Source organism: Anser brachyrhynchus (genome assembly GCF_964034855.1).
Source record: "Anser brachyrhynchus genome assembly, chromosome: 2".
Lineage (NCBI taxonomy): Eukaryota > Metazoa > Chordata > Aves > Anseriformes > Anatidae > Anser > Anser brachyrhynchus.
This window is the reverse complement of record NC_137695.1, coordinates 138,839,990-138,853,360: the sequence shown is the minus strand read 5'-3', so window position 1 is coordinate 138,853,360 and position 13,371 is coordinate 138,839,990. Positions and strand designations below refer to the sequence as shown.

General features: G+C 38.0%; 1 protein-coding gene across 10 annotated transcripts in view; it reads right to left on the bottom strand.

Annotated features, from left to right (window-relative positions):
* Positions 1-13,371, bottom strand: part of VPS13B (vacuolar protein sorting 13 homolog B) — a 477,988-nt gene that overhangs the window by 367,370 nt on the left and 97,247 nt on the right. For all 10 annotated transcript variants that reach the window (XM_080583158.1, XM_080583153.1, XM_080583155.1 and 7 more), the window contains one exon: positions 3,190-3,374. In XM_080583158.1, coding sequence (XP_080439284.1) covers positions 3,190-3,374 — 185 coding nt within the window. The remainder of the gene's footprint in view (positions 1-3,189; positions 3,375-13,371) is intronic.

Sequence of the window (13,371 nt, the reverse complement as noted above, 5' to 3'; positions counted from 1 at the left end):
CATACGTTACCAACGTGTGGTCAATACAAATTTTTAGTAGCACAGCCACCTCATTCTTAAATTCTGTAAGAAACCAAAACACAATTTGCTTTTGAGATTTCAAAACTTATTTTTCAGCCACCTTTCCTTTGGACGAGAAAAAAAACCTCTCAGACTATCTGATGGAGGCAGCAAGTCTGCTAACCAACAACTGCAAAATACTTCAGGAAAATGTATTTCTCCTGGTAGACAAAAGGTTTTGGAGAACAGAGGGAGATTGAAAGGTGGGGGAGATAAGAGTGTTAATCTTCGAGATGGTTTCTCCTCCTAGTATTTCTTGAATCTACTCATAATAAGAATTTGTACAAAAAACACCTTGAGAGTTTGTTCTGAACCACCACATCACCTTTGGCCTAAACTAGTTTGAAGGAAGTTTTGGAGTAGAAAATATTTCTGAAGTAACCTAGGACTGAATCCCAGACACTAGGTATAACTTCTGCTCCCTATGTTTCTGGGAATACACAGTGCAGAGCTCCCTTTTGAAACTTCTGCTCTGGGGCCCCAAGCACAACAAGGACATGGCCCTACTAGAATAAATCCAGAGGAGGGCCACAAAGATGATCAAAGGGCTGGAACACCTCTCCTATAAAGACAGATTGAGGGAGTTGGGGTTGTTAAGCCTGGAGAAGACAGGGCTCTGGGGAGACCTCACTACAGCCTTCCAGTACCTAAATGGGGCCTACAGTAAAGCTGAGGAGGGACTCTCTGTCAGGGAGTGGAGTGAGAGGACAAGGGGGAATGGCTTTAAAATAAAAAAGGGTAGGAATTAGGTGATCTTTAAGGTCCCTTCCAATCCAAATCATTCTATGATATGGTGATAATACTGGTTGAGCCAGGGGACATGGAGGTGGTAGCAGCAACCTCACTTGGACTGCTGGATCTGGCATCATCCAATTCCCTTTAACAGATCTTTAATTTTTTTTTTTTTCTGAAAGGCAAGCGCTGCAAAAATCCTAAATGTTTTCATACTGGTGTGTATGAAAGTATTAATCATCTTGGTAATAAGCCTAATAAATGTTTGAAACCACTAGTGGTTATACAGCAAACGACAAAGTTGTCAGTTGGATGGGACCTCTATAGGTCACCTAGTCCAAGCAATCATCAACACGAGACCATCACTAACACCTACTTAGGTATGCTATGTCTTTGTCTAGCTAAGCCTTGAAAACTTGCAAAGGTAGGGATTCCTTAACCCTGCTGCGCAATCTTTTCAATGCTATTCAGATCTTGCAAGGCATAATTTGTGGTCTTTGTTACATGATCCAGCACTGCCAAAAAGAACGCGATTCCATTATCTTTGAAACCGTCCTTCAAACATTTGCATGCTGCTGTTAAATTGTGCCTTTGTCTCCTTTCCAGCAGGCTAACCAGACCTAGTTCCCTCAACTACCTCCAATGGAAATATGCTTTATGTCCCTGACACCAGCTGTCCACTAGACCCCCTCCAATTTCTTTACAACCCCGCTCGAACTGGAAGGTGCCACACTAGGTGCTGCATTGCAGGTGCAGCCCCACCACAAAAGGAGACCTAAGTAATCCTTGAGATGGATTTCACATGACAGTAAACTAAGCAAACATAAAACTCACCTCAGAAAGGAGGATGCAGGGAAATAAAAATCTGACAGCTTATTTAACCTCAATTTCAGATCAGAAAAGTGGGAAAATACCAAATCACAAAAGGTTACAGAAGTTAGTATGTATATAAAAATGAGAAGAGGAACCGTGATGAGTATCTGGATACTACAGAAGGACTGAGCGCCCAGCCAAAGGCAGTAACTACAATACGAACAGGGAATAGGAAAAATGTTCAGAATTCATCAACTGTTGTCATATATTGGAGAAACTAATTCTTATCTGGGAATTTCCTCACAATTCTGAGAGTCTCCATTCTATTCAGCCCCGAATCAACACTGAATTCAATGCCAATTAATGTCTACCTGCAGCTTCTAAATGATCCACTGTCCTGGAAGGTCAGACAGACAAATTCAGAAGGATTTCTCTAGAATGAGAGGCTTGGCACGTTTTTACTGCTTTCACTGGTTTACACCCTTTCCCGCCCCCCCCCCCCAACAGAGATGCATAATATCATACTGATAGTAATATCTAAATACAAGAGCCTTGCCCAGTTTCAAAAGACGAAAACCTTTATTAGCATTTTCCTGGTTCTTTTCTTAAATCCTTTACTGATAGTGCTAGTAAATCTTGGATTAAATCCTGAAAATAATTTAAATTAATACTCCATGCTAATGAAATAGCTTTGTATACTGAACAAGGAAACTAAGAAAAGCAAATTGGGTTTGTTTCCTAACTTTAGGCAAAATAAACACATTCATTCAGGGAAACAAGTGAGAAGAAGGAAGAAGAATATGCCAGCATTCGATACACTGAGCAAGTACTCATCCATACTACAGTGACCACAGTCATAAAAATATTGGATGTAGTCAATTGAAGAAGTCTTAACTTATTTATGAGCTAGCTAATCAACATCAAGATTCAGAAATGTAAAGCATTCAGATCATGTACGTTGGTGACAACCTCTGCATTTTATCAATATTCTGGTTAAATTCATCCTTAATTTCTTCCTAAAATTCCTAGATGTTTTGCTAAAGCATGACAGGTAGCCAGCTTCATTATGTACATCATCGCATCTGAGACCTGCTATCTTCAGCAGTTTCACAACAGAAACATTTATTTATGAAACTAGATGAGAAACATATGCAGCACTTTAAAAAAAAAAACAAACAACCTCTGTATGCCACTGATTAATAAAGCCCTTAATAATCCGGTATTTTTTATTTCATCCAACAGCTTCACCTCTGAATGATCTTAAGTTACAACGTGACACCATATAAGGTAGCAAGGGTGGATGTTTCAGATGAGCAAAGTATGGAAAAATTATCCTGTATGGGAAAATTAAATGCATCCAGAATTGGTGCCAAGGAGTGAAGCTTGGTGGCTTAGCTTACATCCTGGTTTCTAAGCATAAGCTATAAATACCCATATACACACAAAAAACATTTTGTCTGTTAACTACTCTAAGTAAAAACCTGGATTTAAAGGATATAGTTGTATGCGCATTCACTAGCAGCACACTGTAGCATAATAAGGGTATTAATCTAACATACTTAACCAAAAACATCACAAATTTACCTGAATACTGGAAAACCTCATTCAGTAAAGCTTCGTTTACCACCACAGAACTGCCACTTCCAACAGGATGACACCAGCTCTGGTAAATAGTTTGGAGCAGAAGGGTTTGAGCTCTAGTTGCTTGAACTGTCAAATTCGGAAGCTCAAATATGCATTCTGTTAGTGGGACGTGAGCGCGCTTGTTCCTGTTTAAAAATATTGAGATAAAAAGAAAAATCATTACTTTAGTGCATAAGAATAATAATTCAAAAACTGAGTCATAGAATAGCAGACTGCAAGCATTTAGCCTGTAAGGACAGAGCTGTGTGCCTGTTAAAATTTCTTCTCATAAGAGCTGATTCTACTTATATTGAAATTCACCCGATATAGGAATTGTTACATTCTTTAACTTTACACATTCCTGTAAAACAAGAAAGAGTATCAGATATTTTTAACTAATTTTCTCTTGGTTTTAACATATATAAACAAAAGCAAGTCACCCAAATAAAAGTGACACATAAAACTGTGCAACTACTAAAATCAGAGAATATGTTAAATTTTTTTTCCTGAAAACATTTTAAAGCTTACTGTGAATCAGTAAACAAAATGAAATATATCTAGTGATCCAAAAACCCAAATAGGCAATATCCATACAACTAAATACAACTCACAAAAAAAAAAAAAAAAGAGTTCTGTACTTATCCTCATATTCCATATTTGGCTGACAGATTTGGCTCAATAAGAGATTCCAAATAGGTACTAATATTTTTCAGTGCTTTATAATCTGGTGAACAGTTGGGGATATTGGGATGACAGGGCAAGATAAAGGGCGTTCTGTTTGGACATAAATTCTTCTGCATATAGTCCAGTACCAACAAGAGGGCTCTACAACAATTATCAAAAAGTCACTAAATTCCTTTCTCTTCCTAATATATATACTATATATTATACTAGTAATATACTATTACCTAAAATTAAGCAATAGATTGACTTGCTACATTCAACAGAAACCACAACAGCTTTTCATTTCCACTCTGGAGCCTTTTCCTGCAGCATATTTACAACATTATTATCTTTGGCCTAATCACCTCCTGCTCCATCACTGAGATGTACTCTGTGTTTCAGCATAATTTTCTCCAGTGTCCCCACAATATAATCCCTTGCACACAGATTAGCTTGTCTATATAGCTGCATTATAGGACAGTCCCTTTAAATATTCTGGGTGTACTTTTTAGAACCCTTCATAGTGTATTAGATTTAATTTAAGGTACTGGAGCATCTCTTATATGAGGAAAGGCTGAGAGAGCTGGGACTGCTCAGCCTGAAGAAGAGGAGGCCCAGGGGATCTCATCACTGCCTGTAAATCCCTGAGGGGAGGGTGCAGGGAGGACGGAGCCAGGCTGTGCTCAGTGGTGCCCAGTGCCAGGACAGGAGGCCCTGGGCACAAACTGGCCCCCAGGAGGCTCCCCCTGAGCACCAGGAGCCCTTCTGTGCTGTGCGGGTGACGGAGCCCTGGCACAGGCTGCCCAGAGGCTGTGGGGTCTCCTCCTTGGAGCCCTTCAGAAGCCGCCTGGACGTGGTGCTGGGCACCCTGCTCTGGGTGTCCCTGCTTGGGCACGGGTGGCACCGGGTGGCTCCAGAGGGCCTTGCCAGCCTCAGCCATCCTGTAATTCTGCGTATATCTCCACCTTCAATAAAGTCATTTAGACACTAAATGTTGGAAGCTGGAAATATCTGCTAGGAGAATAATGATGTTGTGACCGTTCTCTCTTTATATTTTTTCCAATTAGCTTTAATATTTCTTATGAATTCGCATTTGCCATCCAATTCTTTTTAACCCTTCAAGATGTTCTCAATGCATCACATGAATACGTATTTTAAGTATTTAAAAGGACCACACATATAAATCACCCGGATGTTAACTTGCAAGCCAAGGGCATTCACATAAAATACTATAGTTCATAAGAAATTGATGGGTGGCAGGGAGAATAGGGAGACTGAATTCTGGAGAATCTCCTCTGTTACAAGATTTTAGTTACAAGCCTAATGCCACATGAAAATTAACAATAGCAGGTTAATGGTCCATTAAGAATCATAATCTTAAAGCTGCTGAAATTACTCACACAAGCCTTTAGCTCACGAAAAAAAGGAAGAAAACTTTTATCAAAATCATCAAGGGAGGAGCTGAAAATGTAAAGACATTCCCTTGCAGACCTTGGATGCTTGGAAGTTTTTTTTTTTATATCAGCAGAATCAAAGCCTTCCCTGGAACTGTCACAAAAGTCACAATACATTGCATCTGCTACCTGGCTCCATGGGAAAATTATTCCAACCATGACAGCCTAACACAGATAAGTGAGATCATACTAATAAGTGGAGACTCTATGAAGCTCCGTGAATACAGAGGCAGACTAGGGGAAATGTGGTTCTTGATGTTCAAGCTCTAAAATCTCTAGCAGAATGAAGTGCCAGAAAGTTTGGGCAATAAAGAGATTTCCTTGCACATTCTGCCTCTGATCAGGAGAGTAACCCTTCTCCAAGAAAGCTGTGAAGGAAAAAACACACCACCACTTCTCCGACTCATCACCATCATCATCTAGATAAAGAAGCAGAATAGCAGAGTATCTTCCTTGCTAACACTTCCGGCCCATAAGCTAGAGATAACTGCATGATGAATGAAAAATGGCTTGGAAACAACCGTTCTGAACATCAGAAGGCTTGTATCAACTACCCTGTTGACACAGTGACAGAGTCACAGGTAATGTCATCACTCTAAATCTGGACTTGCACAAACAAGCATTCACCTTAAGTCACAGGCAGATCTCCTCCCTCGATTCCTTTTGAACACCAGCAAACAGCCAACTGAAAATCTTTTTATCTCAAACAAGAGGAATTAATCTCAAACTTGACACACCTACAGTATAAATACACATCCATCTAAGATGGCTGTCTAGACTTAAGGTAAAAGGAAAGAAAACACAAGAAAGCATTTACAGGCAATACAGATCTAATTATTCTAGAGCTGAAGATTATATGAACTGCTCTCTACTGGTCACTAGATCTCCCTTTGAAGGGAGTGGGAAGAAAATGATAATTATCTCAGCTGTGTATGTCTACAGCACAGATCAAAGTTTGATAGGTGAAGCCCATCTGCAACAGCTAATTCCATTGTGCCATGCTAAAATTAAAGGAATAAATGAAAAGCTGATTCTTATGACAGAAGACACCCATGAAAGAGTGTCAGATAATGGATGTAACTACAGACAGAAGACAAAAAAACTGCATTTTGTAGCCTTCTGTAAAAGTAATCTCTATTTGTTAGACCAAGGTTATTCAGCCGTATAAAGCTTGGAATAAGGATAGCCGGTCTCAAAAACATGGAGAGGAAGGGGAAGAAAAAAAAAACAGCAGCAGAATTGCCTCTGAGGTGTGACTCATTTGAAGCTAATGACAATTGTGCTGTCAGCTTTTCAATTTAAGCGGAAAAGGTGTGCACAAGTAATGGAGTGCATGCAGAAAGGAGTACATAAGGTGACTGTGTACTTTGGAAAATCCTTCCCTGCAGAACAAAATGCTACATACCCAGTAAATAAAAAGTGATTTTAAAACTCGAGGTTAAACCAATAAAGTCATTTACTCCGGTGTAATCCTACTCTTACATAGTATTCTTATGTAGAAATCCTGAAAATGAGATATGGCTGTTAGCAAAGATTTTGGAGATATATCAAAAGAAATGTAATGCGTGGTGACATCAATCTGAACGTTTCCTAACATTGCTTTTATCAAGCCATTTACTGTGATTTTCTGCTACTTAGCTCATTGCAGAAGTGCACTGTAACTTCTTTTTTCCTTTATGTCACTAATAAGTGACATTTTCTACTTTTTCTTCTCATTTCTCATCACCATATAGGATTAAAATTAAGTATCTCAGAAAAAGATTACAAAAAGACAGGTTCCCTAATGTAAAATTTAGAATGAAGGAAAAAAAAGAAAGAAAAACTTTTTCAACAATATTCAGGACAAACACAACTACACTATTATTCCATCTAAAATAACACATTTTTAACAAACTCATGCACTATAGAGAGTTCTGTGAAGACCTGTCACAACAGTAGCACACAATGCAGCAGTGGAAAAGATTTTGCTTTAAAAGTTTGGCTATTCATTTAATACATATTACAGCTACTGTACTGAACTATGTGAAACTTAGAAGTTTCACATAAAATATCCCCTCATGGGTAATATCAGCGTATGAAATATTTTCTTTGAAATAATATGCAAATTCTAAGCTTATTGTATTTTAACAATCCCATAGGAATACACTGGACTGTTCTTTTTCAGATGACTTTATAGGATAGGAAGTTGAAGAAAATAAATCCTTTTTTACAGAAAAAAAAAAAATCAAGTCCATAAAGGTGTGGGGAGGGGGAAGGTATTGTACCATGTGTGCAGCAAATGTTGCTTAAGGAAATTTTAACTAGGCCTGGCTAGTGATGAAAGTGCATTTATAATTCAGGATTTATTATGATAGTTTTGAAACACAAATAATGCGTTTAAAAGAACTTAAAATACAAGCTTGCTACCAAACTGCACCTGTTAATACAGAAAATCTCTCATTAATAAGGTACTGAGCTATATTTAACCATATTTTATGACCCAAGAGATATATTCAAGCAATAAATGAAAATACAATTATTTATATTTTTCAATAAACCAAGTCAGATCTATGTTTCAGTACTGTATCATTAAATTTGCATTAAGCAACTGAATGTGACTTCATATCAAAACTCATCACCACATTAAAACAGTTACGAAAGTTGGATTCGAAAACCACTACTTCAACTGCACTGTAAAACTGTAACAATACAAATAATTATTTCTTGAATCTTTACACTCAAGAGTTAAGATGCAGTTCTGAACATATGTTCATTTAACTGAACAGGTTAAAAAACTACCAATTCAAACACTCTTCTCTAGGGGAAAATAAATCCTAATGTAACTAGCGGGATAGACTACTCATTAAAGCTCAACTTGGACAAATTCCAGAATAAATTTAAGGAAATATGAACAAGCAAGTCTTGCTGTGTAGTGGCACGGAGTGAAAATGAATCTGTCCTAATTAAATGATTTCTAAATACACTTTGGTTGTACCCAGTTTGCTGACAAACTGTAATACAGACTTGCTGAAATATTTGGATAAATCTGGCGTACCATTAAAGAAAATAGTTTTCTTCGCGATTTTTGAATGAAAACACGAATTGGTCCTTATTATACACCACGCACAGGCACCAATATAACCAATCCATGTTAAGTTCACAGGCCTGCTATGAAATATTTTCAGTTTGTAGACTTCAGGAACAGCAACTCATTCTTTTAAAATCAACACCTCAGAATGATTGAAAGAATATAGTGGTGAACAGCTGGCTCCAGAGGTTTATATAGAGTCCCTAACTGCAAAGCTGGAACCTGCAAAATGTTTCCAAAAATTTAATTTTTGTTATTACTCATATCCTGTACAGTAAAAAACTATTAGTTCATTTTTTCCAAAATAACAAAACCAGTAACCTGCTACTAGAACCCAGCAACTGTGTCTTAGAAGAACCTGAATGCAATTTAAATGCCTAAATAACTTTACTCAGCATTTGTACACCTTTCCAGCAAACAGAATATGTATGCTGGCTTTATACTTGACAGGAACAAAGGTTTCACCTACACACATACACCAAATACGTATTCCTACTTAATCTGATCCTTTATATCAAGTTTAAAAAAAAATGACCATTTTGATCCTTTCACTTAACATCATTTAAGTAGCTGCTATTGGGTAAGACAAACAAATATCAAAACTCTGAAGGCAGCCTGCAGGTAGAAGAAGAAAGGGAAAGGAATTTAACCACTACAGTTTTGAATTTATTTAGTTTTTTTATGCACAACTTATGTCACTGCTCCTCACAATAAAGAACAGTCATATCACACAGCCACATACACTGCCACAGGTTTTAGTCTTAAGGCAGTAACAGTTATTTATGCTAGAGAACCAAGTCTTAATTCCACAAAATAATTAAACCTACTTTGGAACACTTAATTCCAGAAACATCTCCAAGACTCATGCCTTCGAAACCTCTTCTGCTCTTCTATAGATATCCCTGAAGGATGCATGACCTCTTAAATCATCTCTTATGCAGGTGAGACAGCTGCAGCTATCTTCTTTCTCTTATTTGTACGAAATACTGCTAATCATACAATTTATTGCAAGGGAGAATACAATTAACTTTGAGATTTATCAACTTTTTTCTTTTTTTTTTAAGAATAAAAAAAAATCTTTCTGTAAATAATTTCAGATATGGGATTAGAAGAGAACAATATGATCATTTCTAAGCTGACTATTGTGTAGCTTTTTGTTTGTTTAGCATCAGTTCTGGAACTGAAATTGTCGGTGATGAAAAAATCTTTGTGAATTGTTAATTCATATAAGAACTTCAGAAAAAAAGATTTCCTTCAAACAACTGTGAAAATAATACAAAGCAGGCAAAGTCCAAACTTAAATATATCTTAGGAAGAGACTAGAAAAGTTCTATTCTCAGTTCTCAATGAAGTGGGAGTTTTAATAGAACAATGGAATTATTCAGCAAAGAAAAAATAAATGCATTATTACAAGAACAAAAATGATTACTAAAATCAAATAGCATCCAAAAAGGAAGAAATCTTACCAAGACAAATGCAAAGCAAAAAAATGCAAGAATATGGACATGCATGTTAGGAACTGTAACCTTGGTTCACTTTTACATCATTTTGGTTGCTTTGTTACAACCAGGCATTAAAAAAGATGATCGATACATGAGAATAATATTACTGGTTTGTGAAGCAACCAGGAAGAGAGAAGCAGTGACCTCAGTGGGACGGTTACTGTCACTTTATCTGCTGTGCGAAAACACTAAAGGGAGCAAGAAAAAACAAACACCTGGAACGTGAGGACAGGAAATTCTTATTTTTTGTAGGTTTGAATCCAGCCACACCAAACGTCAGATGAGTCTTTCTATCCACTGGAATAAAAGTCTGAGAAGGCAAGAAAGCAGTCTACCTCCACTACGAGTTCACTCATAGGCAACATGTCCCAAAATGCAACACATTTGAACTAAAACCCTTGTTGACAAGGGAAACTTGCTGAACAAAGGAAAACCTAAAAAAGGGTTGGGTTTTCAGTCTTATTTATGGACACGTTATAAACAAAGGTGGCTGCTGAACCTGTAATGCAGGAACTCATTAAACCCGCAGCTGCATTAGAAAAACCATATTTAGGAAGTTTAGATCAAATTTGGCTTCCTGGCTTGCCTTGCTCATGAGTGGAACAGATACCAAGGGTCTACACTCTCAAGTGGAAGTCAGTCACTAATTACTACTTCCTCCTTCAAAAAAAAACCCCCTTTTCTAATCACTAGTTAATACTTGTCTCCAGAAAGAATCATTGAATTGATATACGAAAACTATGAAATAATACAATTCCAAATTCTCTGCTCTAAGTAGATTACAATACGAGCACTCAGCCTTGTCTAGTCCTTAATATATGTGGTTAGCTTTACACCTATCAACCACCGACTGAATCTTGTGCATGAAATTATATCTTTGAAGAGTTGTATCTTGACAATTCAGGTGTTTGGGGGAAATCAGTAAACAGGGGATAAGAAACTTAACTCACAGAATGTGATTAATGACAATTTTTTCTTTACTCACACATTAGATATCTATTCTTTGTTTATTTCTGCAAGACGGTCTGCCATTTTTTATTTTTTTTTGAGTCTAGAAATCTTATTGTCATTTATTGTGGTTATTAATGGAGAAAAGGGAAGGGATATGACATTTAGCTGCATTATGTCCAAAAGGATGCAAATATAAGGACCAGGAGAAATTTGACATTTGTAACTATGACAAAAGATCAAACCATACTAAAAAAGATGAAGAAATCTGAAAAGAATTATTTCCTATACGGAACCACTGGCTTTATGAAGGTGGTACAGAAGGAATCAGACACCGAGCGCTTTCACAGCTACTATTTGGGGTGTGCCTGGTCTCTTCTGAGGAGAGCTAGTCTGCTGGTAAATGATTTCCTGGGGAGGTGCGGGGGATGCAAATCCACGGCAACTTGGAGACGCTGCAGCTGAACAACTGCAAATGACCAAGACCACCAAACAGCCAGAGGTAACAAGGTAAAAGTAAAAATTACTACTATCCATAAACCTCCAAAGAGCAAAGATTTGTGTTTATAAAGAGAAAGAAAGAAGAAAGCATTACTTTTTTGTAGCTTTCCTAAATCAAGTATCATTGCTTTAGATACTGTAGTGTAATCCAATCTCAGCAGCCACAGGGGTGGAACAGAGCTCGGGGAGCTGCCGTCCCATAAAGTAGCCTACTTTACTGTCCAGACACACAGCCTCTCCCCCTCCCTCTCCCTTTTCCTCTCCTCCTTCCCCCTCCACACACTCCCAGAAGCAGCAGCAACAGCCTTTAAATCAATCCTCTAAACCTGCCACACGGAGCCATTTGGTTGCCATTAGCAGGTAAAACAGGGAGCCAGGAGGGCTCAGAAACATGTTGGTGCTCACTGAGGAAAACTGCATTGACAGAGTCATCTGCAGGACGCGATGGCACGGAACAAGAGTTAGACACGAAAGCTGCTGCCATCGGACAAGGAGATTCGTGCTGAAATTGGCGTTATCAGGAGAGGAAGAGTTGTGACTGTGGCTGCCCTGAGAAGAGCCGTGACTTCCACTTTCCTTTCATGCCGTCAGAAAAGCACCAACTCTCACAGAAACCACCCCCTCCAACCTGGGGGAAATTCACACAGTCAATTCAGCAGCTAATAGCACAGTCATTTACAGGATAGTTTTATAATGCTGAATTACTATCAGCGCAAATAAGGATTTTTTTTTTAATACAGATTTCTGTCCAATATGGTCTTTTAAAATTGCACACATTGTTTTTAGGTTAAATTACCTTTCCTATTTCTAGGGAAGCTGCAAAATTTGGCAGATCAAATGCAGATTAGTTACCTCCTAATAAATTTATTTCAAAAGGTAGTGATATTCAATTTCTTAGCCCACTCCAGTCTATTAATGATTTCAAATTTCAGACTCTTTCTACCCCAAAGTTGCATACAACTTCCATCTTTGCTATTTCTTACAATTCTTTGGAAATCATCGTGCATGTTTGAAGATTACATATATATTATTTAAGACAAATAACCTGAAATCCTCCCCAGTTCATGGGCTCTATCTATGGGGAAGACATTCCCATTTGCTAGAGCACAGCTGACCAGATATGACCCTACCCTGTAGACTGGAAACATCAGAAAAACTGTAGTCCAGAGCCCTACTTTATGGGGACGAAAAGTGGCTACCCCATAAATCCGATCCTTCTCCAAAGGATGCAGCTGTGAGGATTTCTCAGGAATGCAGATATGGGGAACAGAGGCTTTGTTTTCTTCTCATCTGAAGACATCTCCTGAAGTAAGGATATTAGCGAGTCTTGCAAGCTAGGAACAGTGCCTTCTGAGAGCTAACCGAGATGGAGGAATGGGAGGAGAAAGGACTGAAAAGTAGCCTCTTTCTGGGGAGCAAGGATAAGGAAATGCTTTGAGCAGGAGCAGTCACAAGGACAGATCCACAGACTTCGCTGTCTCACAAATAGCTGTCTAGGTAATTTAGCATCCTCCTAATCCTTGTGGAAATGGTAAGACAGAAAATGATAGAAGAGCGTACTGGTATAGAAGAAGGAAAGAGACACAAAAAGGGCCACAGTTTTATCTTCCCCTCTCAGGTTTCACAGGATAGGAAGAAAAGAAAAAAAATCATGGGAGTTTAACAGATTTTGGATGAAGGAACAAGAATGAAGAAAAGACACCAAAAAAAGAAAAGATTTTAAAAAGACAGCAAATACGAAGGAAGAGAAACATTGTTTGAGTACTTCTAATAAAATGCCCACAAGATGGGAAAAAGAACATAAGGAAAATGCTCAAGTGTAACCTCCCACAAATGCTACCACACACACACACCTCTCCCCTCCTTTGCAAATTTCTCACATACACCACTTCAGACTGTTTTAATTCATCTCTAAGTAGTCACATGAAAATTGGTAGAAACTGGAAAAAATGTGACCAAATTTAGGTAACTTTGCCTAGTTAGACATTTTCTTGAAGATTATTAACAG